At 47.3% G+C, this 24,349-nt stretch overlaps 1 protein-coding gene across 4 annotated transcripts in view; it reads right to left on the bottom strand.

Annotated features, from left to right (window-relative positions):
• GRIK3 (glutamate ionotropic receptor kainate type subunit 3) overlaps window positions 1-24,349 on the bottom strand; it is a 127,884-nt gene that overhangs the window by 36,467 nt on the left and 67,068 nt on the right. For 3 of the 4 annotated variants that reach the window (XM_063177673.1, XM_063177676.1, XM_063177675.1), the window contains exons 2-8: window positions 20,711-20,887; window positions 19,622-19,879; window positions 17,646-17,827; window positions 13,831-13,884; window positions 8,757-8,930; window positions 6,116-6,259; window positions 3,436-3,543 (exon numbers count right to left, since the gene is read on the bottom strand). In XM_063177673.1, the coding sequence (XP_063033743.1) occupies window positions 3,436-3,543; window positions 6,116-6,259; window positions 8,757-8,930; window positions 13,831-13,884; window positions 17,646-17,827; window positions 19,622-19,879; window positions 20,711-20,887 (1,097 nt within the window). The remainder of the gene's footprint in view (window positions 1-3,435; window positions 3,544-6,115; window positions 6,260-8,756; window positions 8,931-13,830; window positions 13,885-17,645; window positions 17,828-19,621; window positions 19,880-20,710; window positions 20,888-24,349) is intronic. The other variant, XM_063177674.1, reaches the window with a different exon arrangement.

Genomic DNA, 24,349 nt, shown 5'->3' with positions numbered 1-24,349 from the left:
CTGGAAAAGAGAACTTCCTTCTTTTCTCTGCAGCAAACAGCAGCAAAACTGGAATTACCATGAATTAACCCTTCAGCTGCAGGTCAGTCCATGTTCCACATGTGACACGTTCCACAGCCCCTGTGCTGCTGCAGTGGATGAAGACTGTGGGGGCTTGAATTTAGGGGCTGAATGAATGAATGAATAATTTGCAAAGGCACCGCATTGAGCAACAATCAAACCACACTAAAGAGTCAAATCTGGGCAAGGATAAAGCACAGCGAAAGAAAAATAACCACAAATCGGAGTCCATTTTCTTTCTTTTCCATTTCCCCACCAATTTGCTTTGGTGGGGAGGATTAAAAAGGCTCGACCAGCTCTGCAGATCCCTGATAGGGCCCATTCCTGCTCTCTGTGCCGTGGCAAATCAGCTGGAGGTTTCTAACACATCTCTAGGTGTGCCATGGGCCCCCCTGTAGGAAATCCCTGCAATAGGGGGGTCTCAGTCCTGGCTGCAAACCTGGAGGAGGGAGTGGCACAGGCACATCAGCTCTACTTCAGGTGCTCTGTTTTCTCAAGCTGTCAAATGTAATAAATTATTAGACTTCAATGAAGTCTATTGATCCAGAAATGGCAAAGCATGTCTCTGTTTAAGGAAGTCATCTGGGCGAGGCTAAGCCTGTTAACCTGATCTCCACGGTGCAGGGGAGCCTTTGGGACAAACTTTGAAGGCAGGAGTGGCTAAAGGACTGTGACAGAGAGATAAAATGTCAGGAAAGCTGCAGGAATGTGGGAGTGCTGCCAGAAAATGGAGCGGGGTGGCCACGGAGCCAGCCTGGCAGGGAGAATAAAACAAACCCCACCTGGAAATGGGAACAGAACGATCCATCTGTAGGGTCAAACTGCAAGGTGGGACTCGGAGAGAAGCCAAAGGCAGGCAGCTCAATCCACCCGGGAGCCAGCAGCATCCCATCTTTTATTTATTGCTGTTTTTAAGATTCTTCAGCCTCTTCAGCAGTCCAAGGGGAGAACTTGGTTTTACTGCATCCCCAAAAAGAGACTTTGTAATGAGCAATGCTGCCTGGCAAAAAAAAATTGTCATAAATTCTGGAAGAGTTTCCGTGAACTTTGTGAAAGGTTTTAAATATTTCAGGTAAAACCGAAGCGATCCCCCATCTCTGCCTTGGATCACACAACAGCTGCAATGTCAAAAATTATTATTATTGTGGATGGGAAAAAAGCAAGCCTGAGAGGCCCCAGTTTGCTGCACTGCAGCCCAACTCACTTCTGCCTTGCTACGTTTGCTTTAAGAAAATTAAATGCACGGCACTTAAGACTGAATTAATCAGTTTAAAATATTAAAAAAGGAAGAAAAAGGAAAAAGTGCTTTAAGAGAACTGTGTGAGTCAGATAGTCAAACTATATGTAATTAGGATTTGGTAATACTCCTGTAATCCCTGGAACATCCAGGAGGTATGAGGATCAGGGGGTTCAATCCTAAAGCTCAACAAACATAAGCTGTGATACATAAAGCACAATCCAGCTGGGATTTGTTTGTAGTTTGGTGTTTGTTAGTTCAGATTAACTATTGACAGAATTCTGGCTTCAACAGAGATTTGACATCGATACTTTAAAACCCCTCTGGAGCTGACACGAAGCTTTCAGGAGAATAATGGTGGGAACTGTGAAACCTCTGAATTATTGGCGACAAAAGTTGATGGGGTGTGCAGGGGACACGTCGAGGTTTGGCAGCTTCCAGTGGGCTTGATGTGACAGAGAACTGCAATAACTCCAGCTGGTGCCAGCTCTGCTCAGCCCACCTGAGAGGTGCTGGTTTGACAGGTGATTCTGTGGCTGTGCTTAAACATTTGGATTCATGTGGTACAAAAGGCTGGAATGTTTTCTATTATCTGCCCAGCACAGCTCTCCAGCAGCACCTCGGTGCTGCTGGGCTTCAAAAAGATGTGTTGTTATTTTTGGGTTAGGCTCTATAAACAAAATATTTTGCGAGGAAATAAGGCTACAAAGGTCAGCTGCTGCTCAGTTCTTGCGAGCACCAGCACCTTCCCCAGCTCTGTGAGACTGAAGGTCACTGGGTTGATTTGAAACATTTCTTTTATTCCTTATTTGACACCAAAATCTCCCCAGCAGGAGAGAGCTGTGGTGACCTTGAGCTGTGTTACCTGAAGGCACAGAGCTGCTGCTGTGGTGGGGAAGTGTGGCTGCCATTCATTTCAAATCCCAGGAAAACCAAACGGTGAGGAAAGGGGATGTGGCACGGGAGCCTCCCCTCCAAACAGAGAATGGATTCATGGCTGCCTCCAGCCCTGGGGCTGCCTCCCTGTGCTGAGTGATTAATTCCCTGCACCAGTCCCCTGTGCTCTCAGGCCATGCACAGGTAATTGAAATCCCTCCCTGCTGCCAGCCAGGTGTCCTGTGGGTTCAGAACCTGTCCCCCTGCCCAGAGGGACAGAGCCAGCACTGTGCCCGGCTGCCATGGGCACCTGGTACCTGTCTCAAAGCAGACTCTGCTCTAGAAAGGGCCTTGCTGCCCTGCCAAATTCCTCCTGTACAGGTGATAGACACTTGTAGCAGGACAGGGACACAGAGCTGCTCGCAGAGTAGTCAGAATCATGGAATTTCCTGGAAATCACAGTTCCATGTGCTGCAGCTGCTCGCTGCTCTGTTTGTCATCAGCTGATCTCACCTTGAAACCTGCAATCTAAGGGCTTTAAAGGCTGTGTGTGTTGCCTTTTTATTTTAAGTTTGCTTTTTTTAAGTAATTGAAGAGAAGGAAATTAAGTCCCCAGGCACACCTGGGATCAGATTTGCACATCAGCATGGTTTACTGTGCCCAGAGGAGATATGAGCTAATTTGGAGGACCTAAGAATGCAGTCTTCATTGCTTTGACCCTCATGACACCCCCAGCCAGGCAGGTAAAGCCACCCTATCTTTTTTCCTTATTGTCCCTTAGATAATAAATAAAATACCCAGTGCATCATCCTGTAAACTCCAGGCTGTAATAAACTGGGGTTGTTCCCAGCCTTGGGCAATTTCATAGTGGGAAATGACTGCAGATGATGATCTCCAGTGCTGTGGTCTCCTCAGAGAAGAACTGAGGGTTTCTGAGCCAGACCACCAAGAGGAAGTGGGACAGGCATCATTCCTGTCTGCTTAGGGCAGGGAGGGGTTAATGGATGCTAAGAAAGTTTCTTTTGCCTCCACTATCCCAGGAAAAGTGCCACAAGCACTTCTGCAATCTGTAATCCCACGCACTGGCTTCAGGGCGAGTGAGTCATGGTTGAGCATGGAAAAGGATCTGAGAAATCCCACAAAGTGAATATCCTTTTATATAAACCCCAGAAACCTGGAATCAATACAGCACCAACCATCTCTCTGTTGCTGAGCACCAGCGTTATCCTCAGCCACATGCAGATAAAACAAACCCTGCCTACCTTTTCAAGGCCGTCTTCTTTGAGACTGATGATATCCAAATCAAAATCTGTCCGTAAACCACTGGTTTTATTAAAGACAATGCGTCCCGTTAATCCTTCCCATTGGGCCTGTGCAAGGGAGAAAAAGTAGCAGGGCTGTTACTCGGTATCATAAATAATCTTTTGCCCTCCACTGTATGTTCTTTTAATTAGTCCTTATGCTGGTTCTTTCTCCCTAAAGAGCCTGATTAATTAATAATCCCTCCGCTGCTGCTCAGACTGCAGACGGAGCTGGAGATTTCCTTCCCTCTCTTGCAGTCCTTGCTACAATTTCTGTTCGCACCTTTTGTGCTCACCAGCTGTTGCAGGACGTGATGACTCAGTAGAAAACGACTTGCATTTATCACAGCATCCTTGTGAGCTGCCTTCATCCTTGTGGTGCTGACAAACACTGGCTCTGGGGCAGCTCCAGCCAGGAGAAATCCCTTTGTGCACCAACCTGCTGCTGCTTCCAAGGTGTATGGAAGCTTAAATGATGGGGATGCTTCCCTCTGTCCTTCCAGAGGGAGAGTGGAGCAGAAGAGGCCAGGAATGTGTTCATGCAAGCCATGAGGTTTGGAAACAGGCACAGGAGTCTGGGGCCATGTGCTGCTGGTGCCCTGCTTCATTTTTTGGCAGCATAAGGACAGGGAAGGTGCTCACTGGGACTAGGGACATCCCATTCCCAGAGATTTTTCACTGCTTGGCTGACTGAGGTCCTGAACAGCCTGGGCTGACTGGGATCAGGAGCAGGAGCTTGGGGTAAAGATGCCTCAATTCAATTCCACAAAAAATCCTCTATGTAATTCGATTTCTTTCCCACTGTTCACTTTGCAGCACCCCTAGAATGAATGTCTCTGATTTAGGAGGTGATAGAACCCCTATTGCCAGGTGCTCTGTGCCAGCAGAGCAGGAGATGGAGGACACTGAGGTGTCCAGTGCCTGGGGACAGTGCTGGATGTGCTGTGGCATTGTCCTGAGGAGGATGCTCCTGCAGGAATGCCAGGCTGCTGCTCAGCATCACATCCCAGCAGTGTGGAGCTGAGCCTGGGGATCTCTCCCCTGAGCATCCCCATGCAGGCTGCTCACTGAGAAATGTGTTTATTTTATGGGTGGGGGAGCTTGAAATATTCCAGTGTGATCAAGGTGCCATAATGTATTCTCAGGGGGAGTAACTGGCGTTTCTCCCAGTAAACACGCTCCTCTGGCTCTCCCTCATTAATTCCTGAGCAGCAGTGACAGCCTGCTCCCAGCCTTGCCACCCTGGAGTCCTGGGGAGGCTCTGTTTGCTCATTTGGGCGTGCAGGTGGTTTGCCTGTGGGATGTGCAGCCCTCGGAGCCCCCCGGGAGCCAGGGAAAACACGGAATGTTTGAGGAGGCCAGCTGGAGCACACACAGCTGCGTGCTGAACTCTGCAGCTCCCATGGGGCTGGTGCCTTTTTGGGCTACCTAAAAACAGAGGCCAGACAACATTAAGGCAATAAAAAGGGTTATATTTGTTGAAGGGTCTTCAGGTACATTTTGGGCAGATGAAGGGACTAAACTCAAAAAATGGATGATGACAGGTTTTCATGCTTTTATAAGTTTGGTCCATTTGCATATTGGTGGTTCATCCTCCAGTTACATCTTCAGGTCATGCAGTCATTTCACCCCAAGTTTGCTGCCCCCAACTCACTTTTGCTTCCATCTCTCAGAGCCTGAGGCAGTGAGGTGTCCCTGATTGCCAGGCCTGGAGAGGAATTGATGTGTCTGCCCAAAATGGGAAATATGTCACAGACATACTTTATGAAAAATCCTTTCATTAGGATCTTTTCTCCTGAGAAGCTTCAACTTCTCCCTGTTTTGCTGCTTTGGAATGTGATTTGGACAATTGTTGACCCAGCACGTGAAATTGTTTTTACTCAATGACCAATGACAGCCCCCTGTGTTGAGGCTGTGAGCAGTCACAAGATTTTATTATCATTCCTTTTCTATTCCTTGCTAGCCTTGTGATGAAATCCTTTCTTCTATTATTTTAATATATCATTTTCTTTTAATATAATATAATATAATATAATATAATATAATATAATATAATATAATATAATATAATATAATATAATATAATATAATATAATATAATATAATATAATATAATATAATATAATATAATATAATATAATATAATATAATATAATATAATATAATATAATATAATATAATATAATATAATATAATATAATAATATAACATGATACATATAACATAACATATATAATTATTATAATTATACATAATTGTTCTATATCATATATAGTTATAATTATATGTATTATTATTATAATTAATATATATAACATAAAATAACAAATCAGCCTTCTGAAACATGGAGTCAAGATTCTCATCTCTTCCCTCGTCCTGGGACCACCACAGCAGCTCACACTGCATATGGAGCTTAGAGTGCTACACTAAAGACCTACAGGATTACAAATAGATAAAAAAAGATATAAAATAGATACAAAAGCTAAAATCCTAAGGCATCAGTGGGAGCACTGAGGGACTGCACAACTCCCGGTCCAGGGAGTTTTCCAACGCTGGACCTCCCAAGCCTCCACTACCTACCCCTAGGAACCTGCTCCTCAGGGGGAATAATGTTTATAGTCAATTAAAACCACGTTTTTACCTCTTTTATGAAGTTCATGAAGCGGCCGCCGAACCTCCAGGCCTTGTGGCGGTGGCACTGCAGGGAGTTGACGGTCATCTGCGGCGCGCGCTGGTAGCACACGGACACCACGTGCACCGCGTCGTACAGCAGGGCAGCGTCTGTCTAAAGGGAAGGGGGACAGCGTTGGTGGCTTGCAGAGTGAAAAAATGCCGATTTTGTGATTGGGTTTTTTGCAAATATTCAAATGAATATTGTATGTGTTGTGTTGGAAAGTGATGCTGTATTAATTCTCTTAAGTGGCGCGTTAAATATATTTTTAGGTTGTAACAAAAATTGTTAAAATAGAAAATATACTGTGTAAGGTACTTTTTTTCTAAAGAAAGGACTGGCAGCAAGATAGCAGTCACAGGACACCTAAATCTTTCAGAGAAAGAGAATTTATTGCTCCATTATCAGAAGAAATCAACTTCTTCCCGCCTCTCTCAGGCAGGAGGACGCCGTTAGGATTATGAGGAGGAAGCTGACAATGACCAGACAGAATCCTGTGTTTGAATGGAATTTATGCATCATATATGAGATGTATGAATATGCAACAGGTTATTGTTTTTAAGGATTAATCCTCTGTTAACGTGGGTCCTTTTTCGGGCTGCCCAGAAAAGGTACCCGGCCATCCGTAACTCTTTGTTTCTATTGTCTCATATTGTCCTAATCCAAATTGTCCAAATTATTCTTCCTCTAATTATATTACTATTTTTATAACCATTTTATTGCTATTAAACTTTTACAATTTTAAAAACAAGTGATTGGCGTTTTCACAGTAGGAAAAGGTGGAACCTGCTCTGAGTTACCCCCGCCAGCCCCAGGGTTTCTCTGCCTGTGCTCCCTAGTGGTTCCTTGGTTGTTTAGATCAAAAGCTTGGGGTTTTGTCTAAAATCAGCGATTCTGGAAGTGCTGTTTGTCTGTTCGGGTTGTTTCTTGCACATTTCCTGCTGTGGTGTCAAAGAGGGAGGCAACGGCTTCTAAATGTGGAAGGTAGTAACAGAGTTTTCTTATTGAGTCTGTTTTGTCTGAGTGAAAAAAAAATATACAAGAACATATTTTCTACACTATTTTATACATGGGAAAATAAGAAACAGAGATATTTGTGGGCACACAGTTTTCCAAAAATGAGACAAGCTGTCACCAAAATCAGGACCTCATGGCTTTGTAACATATTTTAGCATTTCAGTGATCTGAACTAGGGAGAATTTTTTCCCCCCATATAATGTGATGATTTTAGATTCAATTTGAGATGCCCCATCTTACATCAGAACACTGATCAAGAGAATTGGATTTATTTTTCACTCTGATGTGGTAAGACCTCCTAGTGAAAACACATTATTTGCTGGCTTCACGGAGCCACGAAACAGATGTGAGTGTAACAGCAGCGTAATAAACCACAATAAAACAAAATAATACAGCAAATAACTGAGCAAACATCTCACAGGACGTAGCCATGGAGAAAATCCTCCAGCCTTGGCAGCCATCCCTGTGACCTTCCCTTCCCTCAGCAACCAAGCATGAAGAGCAGGAGCCCCACCTGCATCCGTGGGCGGGTATGGACCACAGCAGGGACAGGTTTGGGAATTTGGGGCTGGAGGAAAGGGGGGGCAAGGATTTATCCATGCAATTTCATGGTGAATTACAGACTGTAATGCCCAGCTGAGTCCAGGCCCCAGTGGATAGACGCCTGGCAAAGAGGAATCAAAGGCAGGATCCCTCTGAGAGAGCAAAGAGGGGATGGGGACCAAGCTGTGCTGCAGGCACAGGGGGGCTCAGCCTGGGGAGAGGCAGGAGCCTGGGGAGAGTGGGGGTCTCTCCCCTAACAACAAACATAGCAGCAGGGATCTGAGGAGCCACTTCAAGGTGAAAGTCTGGGAGGCTTTGCCACTTTCTGGCACATCTAAGGGGAAGGGAAGGAGGGAGGCAGTCAGCAGTTCTGGGGGTCGGAGACAGCCTGGCAGGGAAGACAGATGGGCGAGCAGGTGCTGTACCTTCCCAGCAGTAACTCAGCAGAGCAGAGCTGCCATCAGGCCCTAAAAGGAGTCATCAAAGCTGCAGCTCAGCCCATCTCTGCCCATTGCTTTGGCTCTTTCCCCTGTCTCAATCTCTGCAAAATGCCTGGTCCAGTCTGGCTGTGTGCTGTGCTCCCAGCCCTGGGTTCTGGTGTCCCTTTGCTCTCAGGGCTGAGAGCAAAGCCAAAAGGGGTTTGAGAGCTCAAAGATGGACCCCTTTGGGACACGTCCTGGCTTCCTGCCTTGTCTGGTGGCAATCTGTTGGCAGCTGGGCCTGAGCAGAAGCGTTACCACAGCAATGGGGTGTGGGCTTCACCCCAGACTTTGAGGAACAGTTAAAGAATCTGTGTCCCTTTGCTCTTGGGGACAGCTGGAGCCCTTTGGGACATGTCCTGGCTTGTCTGGTGACAATCTGTTGGCAGCTAGCCCCACAGCAGTGGGGTGTGGGCTTCACCGCAGATGCAAGAAAGCGCCTCAGGGCAGACACCTGGAATGAATTGTTACTGGTACAAAAACCAATAGAAGTAACATTTAGGCCTCAATGACTGTCCCAGCCTTCCTGCCCTGCTTCCCAGACCCCTGTGCCCTGTTTGAACTGCCCGTACCATCATCACACCATCCAGGAGCCCCAGCTCGGCCTTGGGCGCTGACTGCAGCCTCTCCATGGACCACTTCTCAATGATGGAGGACACGTGGGGGTTCTCCACGTTGAGGATCCGGAAGCCGGTCAGGTTCACCCCAGAGTAGCGATATGGTTCTAGGTCTAATGCATAAAGATCCTTAAAAGAGAGAAACCGGTTTTAAACATTTTGCTTAGCTTTGTTTTGTTTGAGTTTTCTGCGTCGGTCGGTGTGTCTGTGTTTGGAGCGAGACAACAGAGCCCACAGGAGGTGGGAGGGAGTACAGTGTCACAGACATCTTTTATGGAAAATCCTTTCCTTAGGATTTTTCCTCCTGAGAAGCTGGGAGGCCTCAGGAACAAAATGTAAACATTGATTATCTGCTGCTGTGGAATGCAACAGGTGGATCTGTGATTGGTCTCGTGTCGTTGTCTACAATTAATGGCCAATCACAGCGAGCTGGATCAGACAGAGAGTCTGAGTCACAAGCCTTTGTTATCATTCTTTCTTATTCTATTCTTAGCTAGCCTTCTGATGAAATCCTTTCTTCTGTTCTTTTAGTAGAGTTTTAATATAATATATACCATAAAATAATAAATCAAGCCTTCTGAAACATGAAGTCAAATCCTCGTCTCTTCCCTCATCCTGTGAACACGGTCACAGTACAGATCCCTCAGGAATTCAGAGGATTCTCAGAGGATTGTGCTGCCTGCTGCCGTCAGTGGCTGCTTGCAGAGCCCACAGGAGGTGTTGGTGCAATTTGAATGCCGTATGTGCATGTTCCCCCACACACAACAGAAGGAAACTCCTGCCAAAGAGCCAAAGAACCTGCTCTCAGCATGAAAGAGAGTGGATTGTGGGGAGAAAACTGCCTGTGACCCTAGAAGAAGAGATTTGTGACCCAGGGAGGGGGGACAAGGCAGAGTTTGTGTCTGGAGCTCCCATGGGCCTTTCCATGGAGGATCTGTTGGCAGTGCCGAGGCCCACAGGGTGCTGTGGATGACAGAGTCACTCTGAATGCAAAACGCCAATTTGCAGACTATCAAAGAGGAACTAAGACGCATTTCTTGACATTCTGGCCAGCCTACACAGTCTGCAGATGAATGAGGGTGCCCTTTATGGGATGTGAAAAGCAGAGCCAGGCAGTGCTCAGCTCTGCTGGCTGCCAGCAAGGCTTGGCAAGGGGCACTGGGGCTACTGGGGGGCACTGGGGGAGCACTGCTGTGGGGCAGCTCTTGGCTCTCCATGTGTCTGAATATCAGCTTCGGTGCTCAGGAAGGAGTTTGGGGTTAGACAGAACATCAGGAGCATGTGGCAGCTGATCTGCGCCCCAAAGCCAGCTCACCTGAGGGGGGAGTGAGGGAGCGTGGTGAGAGGCAGTTAGGGGTGAAATATTTGTTGGATGGGATATATTTCATCAGCATTTAGCCTGAACAGCTTCTGCAAGGGTTTCCTGGCAGTTTAAATATGGGGATGTGGAAAGGCAACACCACAAGTCTGCAATGGAGTGTGGGGGCGAAGATGTGACATTCCCTGCTCTCACAAGGGCTTCTCAAAAATGAGCTTCAGTATGGGAGGAGCTGCTGGGGCTGTTGTGTGCTGTGGCTGTGTCTGTTCTGTGCTCTGTGCTGGGGCTGTGCTGGTGGGACACAGCCACACTGTGGGGCCACCCACCTGCAGCCCCTATCTGCCCACAGGGGGCTGGCAAAGTCCCCCATGTGCTGCCCTAAGCAAAGCAGGACAGCAGCAGCACTTGCCAGCAACTGAGACATCCTTCTCTGTGGGAGAGTGAGGGTTTTATGGCTGCTTTGCTTTAACAAGCTTTGGGGGTTTGATCTTTTCTGTAAGCCTGGCCCCAGCCTCTGCAGCCCCACGGCTCACTGCTGATGGATGCAGTGCTCAAACCTGCAGGTGCAGCAGGGACCAAACCATTAATCACCCTACAATGGCAGTTGGGACTTGGGTTTTTGGGCTGTTTTTTAACCCTGAAAAATTGCAAGTGCAAACCTGCACGTTCTGTTAAAGGGCACTGTGAAGAACAGGCCACAATGTTGACTTTTAAATGACTTAAGGGAGCTAAGGGCAAATACAGTGGTTTGACCTCAGACAGGTGCTCATGTCTCTGGCTGGGAGGGGAACAGCAGTTCTGTGCCTGACCTGCTGGAATGGATCTGTTTTTCAAGATTCATTTTTAATCAAACACTTTAGTTTGTATTCCAGAAATTGTTGTGAGAAAATAATTTTGGTTGCAAAATCTGATGATTTTCCCCTCAGAATGTGATAAATCAGATCCCTGAGCTCCAGACCCCATGGTCTCTGCTGCCCATCTGTCAAACCATCACCCCTGGCCACCTCTCAGATCCCACTGGTATTTCGGGTGCTGTCCCTGCCCTGCTGCTCCCCACTGACCCTTCCTTTCACCAAGTTCCTATAGAAACCAATCTCCCATCAGATCCCTCTTTGATTCCAATTTAAATCTCAGCTGCAGCCTGATTTATCACCTCCTGGAATCAGAGGATAATTCAGAATACCAGCTGAGTGTCAGGACATGGGGAGGTGTGGATGGGAATCATCAGATCAGTTTCTTGTGGATTTTCTGCTCCTGCACAGCCACAAATTGAAACATCTGGTTCTATTTTCCACCTCATCTGCATTCCCTTTCACTCATTATTTTCTGTACTGCAGATTAATTCTTCCCTACACAATTTTGCTCTCAGTGTTCTGTGATGCTCTCCCCCTTCCCCAGTTTGCCCAGTCTGGGCTCTTTGGGGAGAGCAGTGCTGGGGACTGATCCTCAGTGATGCCACATCCTCAGAGGGAGGCTGGAAAAGTGGTCCAGGATGGGTGAGGTGTCCCCACAAGTCTGCCCTGGCACCTGGCAGGGCTTGGCTGTGGCTGCAAAGCCCCATTTTACAGATTGCTGAGTCTTTGTTTATTTTTCTCTCTGCAATTTTGCATTATCTCACTTCAAAAATGTCAAAGAATTAGCAGACTCAAATATTGAGCAAAACAGGAAAAAGTGTTAAGATATAACGGAGTCTATGTGTAGGAATGCCAGGGTACAAGAGTTTCACCAGGGCTTTGAAAAGTGTTGATAAAGGTGTAGTTCCATCTCCAGAAAAAGGCTTTATTTTCTACCAAAAAAAAAAAAAAAAAGAAAAATATAGAAATTGCAAAAATACTTTCTGTAATATTGGCTTAAAACATGAGAATTCTTCCTGGAAGAAGGGGGCAGAGAACTACAAGGTGACTGATGATACCAAACACAAAATTAAAAAAAAAAAATCTTATTTTTTGCTTCCCATTAAGATTTTAACACTCGGTTTTCCATGTTCTGACTGCAAAAGGAAAGACCCTTTCTACTTCACCAAAATGTCACATTTGGATCAGCGTTTTCCATGTGTTTTGAGACTAAACCTGTAATGCAGCTTTTAGATCCGCATAGCTCATCCAAAGCCCCCACAAGGGTGGAGATCTGGGGTGTTCCCTGCAGGGCTTTGGATATAAAATCTGCATTTATCTGGATGTAAAATTTGGAAGTAAAAATGTGACAGGGACCAGTGCTCATCAAAGATCCTCCTCCTGCTCCTCCTGTGGTGGAAAAGGCTGATGGGGCTCTTCTTGCTGGAGTCAGTGAACTGTAGTCGTGCTGCCGAGCAAAATGTTGAAGCATTTCATGCCAAGTGTTGATACACTGTGCTCAGTATTGACTGGGGACCTTTTAGAAACATTCAGTATAACATAATAGACTAATTCATTAGCACCCCATGGGTCTCGTACTGGGGAAGCTGAAGCACAGGCATTGCAAGCTAGGAAAACATTGCCTTAAGGAATGACAGATTAAAATATCTTTCCCATGATATAACTGTTATTTCAGGAAAGTGGCATTAATTGTGATTGCTTATCTATTAATTTATTATAATTCCTCTTTTCCCACCTCCAGGCTGTACCTACACATGAAATGTACTCCAGGCTCAGCTGGGGCTGATTAATAGGAGGTTATCTGGGAAATGCTTAAAGCTGCCTGGAATAGATAATGGCAGCAGGGGTAATTAAAATGTCTTTTGCATTTGAAAAATAAATTTTGTAGTTTTTAAGGGTTAGTTTCGTCTGTTTCTTTCCTAAAGGCAAAAAAAGAGATAAATTGGATTTTCAAAATCGCACAAAATTCAACAGTAGACTAGACAATAGCATCTTAAATGGAGACAAAAGTGACCCTGCCATGAAAGCCAAATGCCTCCCAGAGGCAGAGAGGACTGGCCCATGTTTAACAGAGGGGTGTTAGTGTCAGGCTGAGCTTCCCTCCTGCAAAAATAAACCTGCAGGGCTGAAGCTTGAGCCACAGCAGGGCTGCTCCTGCCTCCAGAGGGGTCCTGGGTGCTCATCCCCAGCTCCTGCTCAATCAGGGCCCCACCAAATCCTGCATGGGAACTGTAGCCTTGCACTCTCCCTGCGCTCACTGTCAGTTTTTGGGGGGCTACACTGAGATCAAAGTGGCTGGGAAGGCAAATAAAGCCAGAACCCACATCTGTGCACTCCAAAGGAGGGACTGCCCCAAAATTCCCAAAATTCTGCCCCAAAATTCATGATCCAGGAATGGGGAGACATCCTGCAGGAAGAGATGGGAATTCACAAAATCCCCGGAATCCCCAGAATTAATTCCCCAAAATTCCCAGCATTCCTGCAATTCAGTCCCAAAATTCCTAAAATTAATACCTCAAAAATTCCCCGAATTCCTCATCCAAGAGAGGGGAGCCATCCTGCAGGAAAAGGTGGGACTGACAACTCTCAGGCAATGATGCAGAGCAGAGGAGTTAGAGCCTGGTTGGTCTGACCCTGACCTGCAGCTCCAGCTCCAGCCCTGCCCTCTCCTCCTGGCAGGGTCCCAGGTCTCCCTTTCCTTGCATTTCCCACCCCATCGCAGTGCAGTGCACACAGGATCAGACACCCATCCCACCCACATCCCAGCCCCATCAGTGTGCACAGGTTGTTTTCTGTGTTTTTTCACATCCCACACCCATCAGTGTGTACAAGGTGTGTGCACAGCCAGATACTTTACCAGAGTGGTGAAGATGAAGTGGTAATATTCTGTCATCATCCCCATTGCCATAGCCTTAAGGAGAGGAGGGAAAAGGGGTTAGTAAAGGGATACAAGAACAGCCATGCAACATAAAACTCAGAGCTCATAGGTAAATGTGGCAGGAGAGACCCAGAAACACCAGGTTTGGGTTCAAGATTGAGGCCATGGAGCAGTGAAGAAACTGGAAATACCAGGTTTGGGTTCAGGATTGAGGCCATGGAGCAGTGAAGAAACTGGAAATACCAAGTTTGGATTCAGGATTGAGGCCATGGAGCAGTTAAGCCAGGCTTATCAGCAAGAGGTACATGCTCTGAGCTGAGCAGACCTGTGGTCCTCAAACCATTCTGAAACTGTGGCAAAGCCTCAGTGTGCAACTGCCATGAGGGCTGGTGGCATTTCTGGGTGACACTGGGTGTCCCTGGCTGTGCCAGGGTATAGGAATATGCTCTCTGTTGATGGAGTGACAAAACTATCCTTTGTCCCCTTAAAAAGGAAATAAGCCCAGAAGTTTCTTTCCTCAATTGGGTGAAAAGACACCTCATAGAACCTAGAGAACTTCACCTCAAACTTAAGAATAGTTAATTGGACAGGAGCCTAAAAGTCCTGCCTGGGCAATTTACTAAAAAAGAAGAGAACAAAGAAACTAATTGCTTTTCTGAGGTGTTTTACCAGGAGCAAATACAATGTGGGTCAGTGAAGGTTCGGCACAAGGATGGGGAGTGGGAATATCCCCTGTCCCTCAGCTTTTGGGGATCAGGGCCCTGAGTGCCCTTGGCCAGCACAACTTGAGATTCCCTGCCAGCCCCTACACGCAGGATGGCTCCTGCAGATTGCTGGGATTTGCATAACTGAGCACTGGAGAGAACAGAATGTCCTGGAAGCTCTTTCAGAGGACAACCATGGGCTGAAGGGGCCTTGGCTGGGTGACCATGTCCAGACCTTTCACAACATGGGGGGAGCACATTTCAGTCTATGAGAAAGGTCACCTTGAAGCTGGTGGCTGGTGACAGGAAGATTCCTGTGGGTTTGGCTGGGATACTGACTGTGTGAGCATGTTTTCTGGAGAAAACACATGCAAGAGCACTTTAAAATCCCCACTGATGGGAAAGTGACTTCAAGTCCCCCCAGGAAATGTTTGCTTCCCTTGGTTTTTTGCTAAAATTACTAGGGCGGAATTTACCTCCGAGGAAGGAAGTGACAGTCTGAAAAGAAGTGAGATGTCAAAAAAACAAGGGAAAAGAAAAGGATCTGGATTGCAAGCCTAGATATTGTCACTCCAGAGTGTGATTTCACCCCAGGTTTCCTGCTCTGGAAGTAGCTTTTAGAGAATCTGGGGGCTGTCCCTGTGGCCATTCCTGTCCCCCAGTCTGGTCAGTCCATCCAGGGGGCTGCAATGAAGTTCTCTCCCTCCTGCCCAACTTGGTGCAAAGAGCTGAAGCAGGGAATGGCACCTCAGTGTGGGAAGCACCAATTAGTGATGGGGAGCCAGCCTGGAGCAAATAATGAGATGATCCCTGTTCATGTTCTACAGCTGGATCACTCTGGCCATACCTGAGGAACCCAAACCCACTGTCAGAAGAAAGGTGCAGCTTCCCAGCCCTGGCAGCCTGGGGCAGGATGCATCTGGGTTTGTGGGGAAATGAATAAATGATCATCCTGGTGGATAAGCCACAGGCAGTGGCTGGGATGAGAGCAGGAGCTCTGTCAGAGCTGACAGGCACAGCTGGGCCTGTGGAGCACAGAGGCTGCTCGGGACAGCCTGGGAACAGACCTGGAGTGACAGCAAGGGAGAAACTGAGGGAGGATGGATAATCTGGGGTAGAACAGTAAAGCTTCACAAGCAGGACTCACTTTGTGATAGGTTCCTACAATTATTTGTTTTCCAAGAGAGCAAAATAATGGATGGTGTGATGTCTGGTTACTCCAAGAGACCCAGGCTGGAGCAGTAGGTGACAGTCCCATCTGTACAGCTGGTTCATGTGGTGTTACTCATGGATTACTCATCCATGCATTTTTTACTACTCCAATTTCAAAACCTGCCCAGATGATCAGTGCTGTGCTGATCATGGAACCTTGAATCCCTGGAGAGCAAGATCCTGACTGGCACGATGGTGTGTGCACTGCTCAGCCAGCATAGGCTGTAGGTGCTCAAACCTTCTGTGTCTTCTGAAGATGTGCAATGAAATTCAATGTCAAGGAGTGGAAATTTTACCAAGGTTCTTGTGAGAACCTTGTTGCCATCCGTGGGGGCGGCAGCAGGGCCAAGAGACTCCAGGGACTCCGTCCAGCCAAATGTCTGCAGAGCTGACTGGTGTAGTGACTAAATGTTACAAAAGGCACATAATAGCAATAAAATATTAATATTACTGATTCTGCCATAAACAGAATGCTGGGCCTTCCTCAATTTTTTTTAGTCCATTATTTATTCTGTGCATTGTTCTGCTGCTGTGAAGGGAAGCAGACTCCCCTCCTCTAGGAGATGGCTTTGCCTAGCTTGTACTTTCAGTGGAAAAGAAATGAAAGTGGCACCTCTAGGCATACATTTCTTGCTACAGGTAGAAAAGTGAGGAAAATATAAGGTTTTTACACCTCCTAGTCTTCAGCAGATGCAGGTGACCTGCAGGTCGTGGTGCACTGCTCTGAACCTGCCTGATGTTACACACCAGAGTGGCCAGGCATGCAGAGAATAGTCAGGCTGTGGTTTGGGTTTGTGCAACTTCCCAGACTCTGAAAATACATCAGTATTTCTCTGAGTAAAAAATACACTGTCTTTTATTGCTAAGCTGAAATCCATGGCTTCAGGTCCTGACAAAACCCCAACACACACAAACCCAGCCAGAAGGACTTAGAGAGACTTGTCTCCCCTAGTCCCCCCTCTCCTCCATCTTCCTTACTCTGCACCAGCGGTGATGAGCTGAGCAGATGGCACAATAAACTATAATAAACTGCATAATAAGTGAGCAGCACCAAACACAACCAGCACGGGAAAATAACTGGCAGGAGACAATGAGCCCCTTCTATTGCTTCCCATAATAATCCCTCCCAGGCTTTCCAAGTTCTCTGAGCACTTCCCTTCATTTTGCATCAAGCAGGCTGCAGGAGAAGGCTCTTGCCTTGTGCTTGCTTTCTCATCCCTTCAGGGATTTATTTAATCTGTGTGGTGGTGTTGTGCTGGGCTGATAGGAGCAACACTTCCACCAGCTGGTTTTTAGCATTTCTGTGAGAGCCTTTTCCTCTGCCTCATATTGATCCTGAAACCCAAAGGCACTCGGGAATGAGGAGGAGCTGGGGTGAGCTGCAAGAATTCCAGTGGAGGAAGAAAGGAGGGAGCCCAAATAAATGGAAAATCACTGACATCTGGCTTAAAGTCCAAGAACTGCAGATGCTGCTGGGGAAGGGACAGGGGATGCAGTCCCTCCTGGCTGGGAGAACCAGATTGAATGAAGGGAGAAGGAGGAAGAGGGAAGAAGATTGGGGCTGTGCAGCTGCAGGGAGAGCCATGGAATTGTCCAGCACCAGCCTGGGCTGAGCACTGCATTCAGCACAGCCCCTTCTCCTCCTGTAACATTTCCTTGTTCTCACCCACAGCCACTTTTGGTACTTCCAATTTTTCAGTGAAAACACCATTTTCTGTAGAAATCCAGCAGTGTCCTTGGAGGATGGACATGCTGTAGCTTTTAGTGTGGCTGTGGATTGCAGCCCAAGGTAATGCTGCATCCAGGGCGGTGCCACTCTTCATCACGGCCACCCCACACCCATGGGGGCTCCTGGTGTCCTGCTGGCCCCCTGCTCACCTGCTTGAGGATCTGAGCTGCCATCAGGTGGCTGCAGTCGAAGATGATGCGGAATTCCCGGCCCCGCTTCATCTCCTTGAGCAGCGGCCGCGCGTCGTCGGTGTCCAGCGGGAGCTGGCGGATCTTCAGGCGGATGTTGTAGCGGGATGGGGCCATGATGAGCTCCTGCAGCCGTATCAGGCCTTCAGGTGTCACACAGAGACAAACCCACAGCGTTACAGGGCTGCCTTCCTCGCTGCTGGGCCACAGCGGCTCAGTGCTTCCCTTGTTCTCCATGGAATGGGATCAGGACTGATATCCATCCATCCATCCATCCATCCATCCATCCATCCATCCATCCATCCATCCATCCATCCACCCATCCATCCATCCATCCATCCATCCATCCATCCATCCATCCATCATCCATCCATCCATCCATCCATCCATCCATCCATCCATCCATCCATCCCCCATCCATCCATCCATCCATCCATCCATCCATCCATCCATCCATCCATCCATCCATCTGTCATCCATCTGTCATCCATCCATCCATCCATCCATCCATCCATCCATCCATCCATCATCCATCCATCCATCCATCCATCCATCCATCCATCCATCCATCCATCCATCCCCCATCCATCCATCCACCCATCCATCCATCCATCCATCCATCCATCCATCCATCCATCCATCCATTCATCCACCATCCATCCATCCATCCATCCATCCATCCATCCATCCATCCATCCCCCATCCATCGATCCATCCATCCATCCATCCATTCATCCACCATCCATCCATCCATCCATCCATCCATCCATCCATCCATCCATCCATCCATCCATCCATCCATCCATCTCTCATCCATCCATCCATAATCAAAACCAAGGTGCCACACATCAACCATTGACCCCAGAGGAGCTGTCCTAGGACGGAATGGCTTTTCCTAGTGCTTCCCTGCCACCACTGCAGCCAGTAGAGCTGGATGGGTCCCTGCACTGGGTAGGAAGGGGAGAACATCAGGCTGGTCCTAACCTCACAACCTCTGGGATCACAAAAGATTTCCTTAAGCAGATGTGCCCTTGAGAAAGGACAGGATGTGGTAATCAGCTGCACAACAAATTAAAATCTGCATATTTACCATGCACAGTAGCAAAAGGCAAAAATGAATAAGCGCTTGGATTTATGAGTCACGTAGATCGTAACGGTCACTTAATCACAACTCGTAACTTCCTACTACCCTCAGAATTCATTTCTGTTTCCTGCACAAGGCAAAGAGCCATGGTGGACTCAGCTGAGCAGGAGTTACTGGAATCTGAGGTTGCAAGGAGAATTTCAGCAGATGCCTATTGCAAAGGAGAAGAGAGGAGTGTGTCCCTCTGCACAGAAGAAACACATTAGAATATGCCACAAAGGGAACATACTGTGACCCACATTTGCAAAACAGGAATGTCAAACTGTGTTTTCATCAGCCCTCCCCTAAAGAAACCATTTGGTTTAGTGAAATTAGGTTGGACAGGCTATCCAATGTGGCTTTTGTTTTTTTGGGGGGTCTATATCTAGAGCTGCGCAGCACTTTGCTTTGTTTAACTGTCAACAGCTTTCCTTACGTGAAGAACTTTGCCAGCTCTGTGTTACAGAATTATCCAGAAAACAAAAAACTTTCCAGAACTGCTTTTGGTTTTAGCTGGGAACTGCTCCCTCCATGCAGCTTTTCTGTTACAGAGGGGCACCACAGTGCCAAAAGAGCCAGGCTGAGATGGTCACCCCATGCCAATGAACCCCTCCATGCCAGATCATGGCCCCACTTGCTGAGAGCTTTGAGAATAAAATGCTTAGAAAGCTCCACAGCACTGTGTAGAACTCCTGAGAACCCATCACTGCACGGGACACCATTTGGCTCTCGAGAGGGTTCATTGGAAAAGCTCCCACAGAGTCCCAGGACCGAAAATCTCCAGGATTCCTTCCCTGAGCCCCTCCTTACCCACCTGTGCTGTCGTCGTACACCACGGTGGCCGACCTCCACTTCAGGTACTGCACCAGGTCCAGGATGGCGTGGCTCAGAGAAGCATAGTCAGGATACAGGTTGACATAGAAAGTGTCCTTGTTATCCAAAGGGTGATGCTTCCACCGGAGCTGGATGTGGGGCACTTCCAGGGCGTTGCAGATAGACTGGACAGCGTTGGTGCAGGAGCCTTGGGAAGGTCCAAATATTGCAACGACCCCCAGAGCGAGCTGGTCACAGGCTGGAGGGGGAAGGCAGGGATGTCAGCAAAGCCTGGGGGGGCTAAGCATGGGGCAGCCATGGGCACAGCTCAGACACTTGTGGGCACTGACCCAGCACTTATATTAGGTAACTACAGCAGTGATTGGGCACAGAGAGAACGATTTATGCCAGGTGGGTATAGACTGGTGGGTAGAGGTGCAGAGGAGTGCCAAGCTCCTCTGAGAGAGCCTCCACCGCAAAACCATTTGTAAAGGGACTGGGTAGAGGTGCAGGGGAGTGCCAAGCTCCTTTGAGGGAGCCCCCGCCACAAAACCATCTGAAAAGGGACAGGGGGTCACTGGGCTGGCTGGGAGCTGATACTCCCTCCTGCTGGTGTCCCTCCAATAGCTGCCAGGTCAGGCAGCGGGTTTCCTTTCTCCCAGCCAGAATCAAACTCCACGAGCCCTCAGGTCACCAGCTCGCAGCCTTTGCTGTGCAGTTCCTCCCCTTCAGCAATTCAAATGTGCTGCTGTTATCCAGTAATCAAAAGTGACTGTTGTGAAGAGAACAGAACATCCACGCGATGGATGCGAGCACTGCCAGGGATGCAGCGACACAAACACAGGCCTGGCCTCCAGACCTTTGCTCAGGATTAGAGCAAACCTGAAAGGAGTTTTCTGAGGTTTCAGAGGCAAAAAAAGGTAGTTGTTCCCCTTGTATTAAAATGCCTCTGGAAGGTCAGCTCCAGCAGGAGCTCTCATCCAGATCACTGGTGAGAGCAGAACAGAACAAGCTGCTGGTCTGGAAACCAGACCTTTCTTCTGCTGAATAAATGGCCACAAAGCTGCTCAGAAGTTTGCTCTGCTCTTACCTTTCTTAGTTGCTTCAAAGCTGTCGTGGAAGTGTATCCTCTGGATGTCATAGGTGAGGGTTGTGTTGGGCAGCAAAGTTCTGTTCCTGTTAATGATGTTGGCGGAGAATCTGAAGGCTTGTTCCTCAGCACTCATCACCTGCGTGTTGGGGCCATCTGCGTACTCAAAGATTCCTCCTGCAAGACAAAAAATTCCACCTTTGAGCCACAGCTTGTTTCAGAAATTCATGCAGCAAGGATGAGAAAACTCCTGGAATGTTTGCAGGTGGAGCAGGGCTTGCTTGAGGACCTGTCCTGCACTGAAATGAAGATATGAAAACTCAGTTTTTTTCTTATATCCTGGTCTATGAGAATGTTCAGGCTGGCAGCTTTGTGGGGCAGTAACAGGTTGTTTAAAGTCTTGGAATATTTTTATGAGCTAGATAAGTGGCTTCCCATAAAACTTTAGGACCAGACCATGGGAAGTGCTCTGACGAGTTACTGGGTACAAAACTAGCACTGCCCTCCTCTTGAAATCCTCCTGCCTCAACACATGCTGAAGTTTATCAATTCAGGTTGACTTTGTTTACATAGACATTTGTCTCTGGAAACCATTTTATGCCATGTTTGGGGGGCTTTTGGTGCAGTGGGAGTCAGCCTTGTAGGAGATGCCTCACACAAGCTGTTGATGAAGGCTTTCAACCCTTATCACTTATTTTTCATCTGGTCCTTGCACGGGAGACAGGCAGGGCAGTGCTGCTGCTGGCAATTTTCAGTGCCATTTTCAATCCCCTTCTCCTTTTTTATTGTTCCTCGTGTTTAGCCCTCCAAGTTTTTAATTCAGACCAGCAGAGACTTCTGGATTTGCCTACCCTACAGCTCCTCTGCTCAGTAATGCACATCTCAGATGCAGCTTTCCTGTGTTCAAAAGTTGTTAATGCCATTACACCTCCCCAAGGGCAACAAGCTCATGTCACAACATGGCTGGGTTTCTTGGCTCTGTGTCTGTGAGTCTTGTCCTCAGTTCCCACTGACAGCCACTCTAATTGGAGTGACTTGGTGCAGGCATGGGTTATGTAATGGTGTGTCCTTGTCTCTGAGATGCAGGAGCCACCCTGAGCCCCTCACGGAACCACAGAATGACACAATCCTTGCTCGTATTTTATTCAAAAGTAAACCAAAATAATTAATGGATGAGCGAAATAAGCAAGTACAATTGGTAACAGATGGTCTCAGGGTTCATTAGCAGAAGGAAAAACCTTCCTCTTCAATTTAAGATAGTCCTCAAATGTTTTCTTGTAGACAACAGATGTCTGCTCAGCCCTGCTGGCTTTCAGGCAATGCCATGAATCCTCCTCCAGCAGCCTGAGCACATTTTCTATAGTTTTGTGGCAGTTTGGTGCTGGCCAGGAGTTCCAGTTTGGCCAGAGCCAAGCTGACAACTTCACTGATGGCCAAGTGTCCTCCTGGAAATGTGACCAGAGCCATGGACTGGGTGAAGCACAGGAGTGATGGTTGGAGATGCTCTCAGCAAGGAAACAGAAGGATTTGCAAAACCCCTCTGACTTTCTGCTCCCCTTGATCGTGACAAGTCCCTTTCCTCCTCTTCCTCTGCAGTCTTTGTGCATCCTGTCCCCAGTTGTGAAGTGAGTGTGGGAATTAATTTACATTCATAGACGTAAAATAAGTTCGAGCTGTTTCCTGCATGTCTCTGCTACAAAAAAACACTGAGCTCAGTGCTAATTTTGGTAATAGGCAGAAGAATAAAGAAAAAAGAGGCTGAATGCTCATTCTGGAGTGTCATTTCAGTCTCACGTGATTTTCAGCCAGTCACTCATGGGCAGGTTTTCAATCCAGAGTGCTGAGCAGCGTAGGCAGGAGTGTAGCAGAATTGTCCACGTGCCTCATTCTCACTGGATTGTGCCAAAACATTTGGGTTTTGACTGGTGCAAAGAAAATTATTCATCCACATCAAAGATTGCATATGCTGGCAGCTCAACTTAAGTTTCTTAGGGCAGAAGAAAGTTCATCTACAATATTAAATCATACACAATAAACAAAACTGAAGTGAGTGTGAGATTCACCCCATCTCTCTGTTCAAAGCTTCACTGTCCAGGCTGTTTAGCCAGCTTTTTTTTTTGTTTTCTACCATTGTCCTGAAGTGATAACTGGTAAATGTTACATTGATTATCCACTAGCTGGCATTAGCCTTTCTCCCAGCCCAGCGCTTTCAAAGTTGCTTTGGAGCATGTCTTATTATGAGATAATACAGAAGGGCTGGGAATGTGGATTATTGGTGTTTGATCCTAAATAAATTCCTGTTCCAGACATCCAGCTGGATATAATAGGCTTTTTGGCAGGAAAGGATTTTCTGTGCAGCCACCCAGCACCTTGAGCTCAGGACCAGGCAATGACAGAGCTGTCAGGAAGCAGGGTTGTATTTCTGTATTTCCCACTGCTGGGAGCACACCAGGAATACTCTGGGACATTGGGAATCTCCCTGAGGTGCTGAGGGAAGCCATGGCATGCCCAGTTTGGTGTTGTCTCAGAAACTGGTGAGACTGGGAGCACCTGATGGGGCTGGGAGTACTCTGAGAATACTCTTGTGTCACTGTGATATTTTCTGAAAAATCCCTTTGCCAGGATTTTTCTCTTGGAAGCCTCAGCTTCTCCCTGTTTTGTTGCTTTGGAATGTGATTTGGAGATTGCTTATCTAAACATGTGAATTGTTTTTACTTAATGACCAATCACCCTCTAGCTGTGTCAGGACTCTAGAAAGAGTCACAGGTTTTTATTATTCATTCTTGTTAAACCTTCTGATCTATCCTTTTCTCTATTATTTAGTATACTTTTAGTATAGCATTCTTTTAATGCAATATATATAATAAAATAATAAATCAACCTTCTGAGAACATAGAGTCAAATTCATCTCTTCGCTCATCCTAGAAACCTCACCAAAACTGCACTCTGGGAATACTGGGAATACTCTGGGACACTGGGAATCTCCCTGAGGTGCTGAGGGCAGCCAGGGCACGCCCAGCCTGGTGTTTGCTCAGAAAATGGGGAGACTGGGAGCCCCTGATGTCAGATCTGTGCCTGGCACACCCCTGTGGATCCTCACATCCCTCTTGGCTGCGTGCCGCTCCTTCAGAGACGTTCACTCCCATCATTATTTAAAGAGCCTAATAACTGGCTTGAAACAGCTGATTAATGCATAATCTTCATCATGATTACACAGCATAACTGGCATTAATTTGCAAAGCCAGCTAATTATGAAAATAATTGTTGCAGTTCTTCCATTTGAGCAAAATGGAGACGCTCGGCTCGTGGCGTTGAGAGCACGAGGGGTGTGGCATCAGCTGGCTGATGGCCAGGGTGGGAGACCCCAGGGGACCCTGAAAGCCTCAGCAGGAGAGATGAAGGAGCAGGGCTGGACAGCTGTGGGCAGCTCAAGCTGATCCCACAGGGGCCTTGGGCAGAAACCTCAAGCAGCTTCCCTCTCAGAGATGAGAGTCAATGGGTGTGAAAAGCTCACAACAAAAGTTTTGTCTTTTATACACCTCATACCCACAAATCCCACCCAAGAGAGTTAAACTGGAGCTCCTTTAGTGCTGCTGTCCCTCTCTAAACCTATTTTGGAAGCTAGATCCCATGTCTTGG

Source organism: Melospiza melodia, chromosome 27 (genome assembly GCF_035770615.1).
Source record: "Melospiza melodia melodia isolate bMelMel2 chromosome 27, bMelMel2.pri, whole genome shotgun sequence".
Lineage (NCBI taxonomy): Eukaryota > Metazoa > Chordata > Aves > Passeriformes > Passerellidae > Melospiza > Melospiza melodia.
The sequence above is the reverse complement of the archived record's forward strand: the minus strand, read 5'-3'. Positions and strand labels throughout refer to the sequence as shown.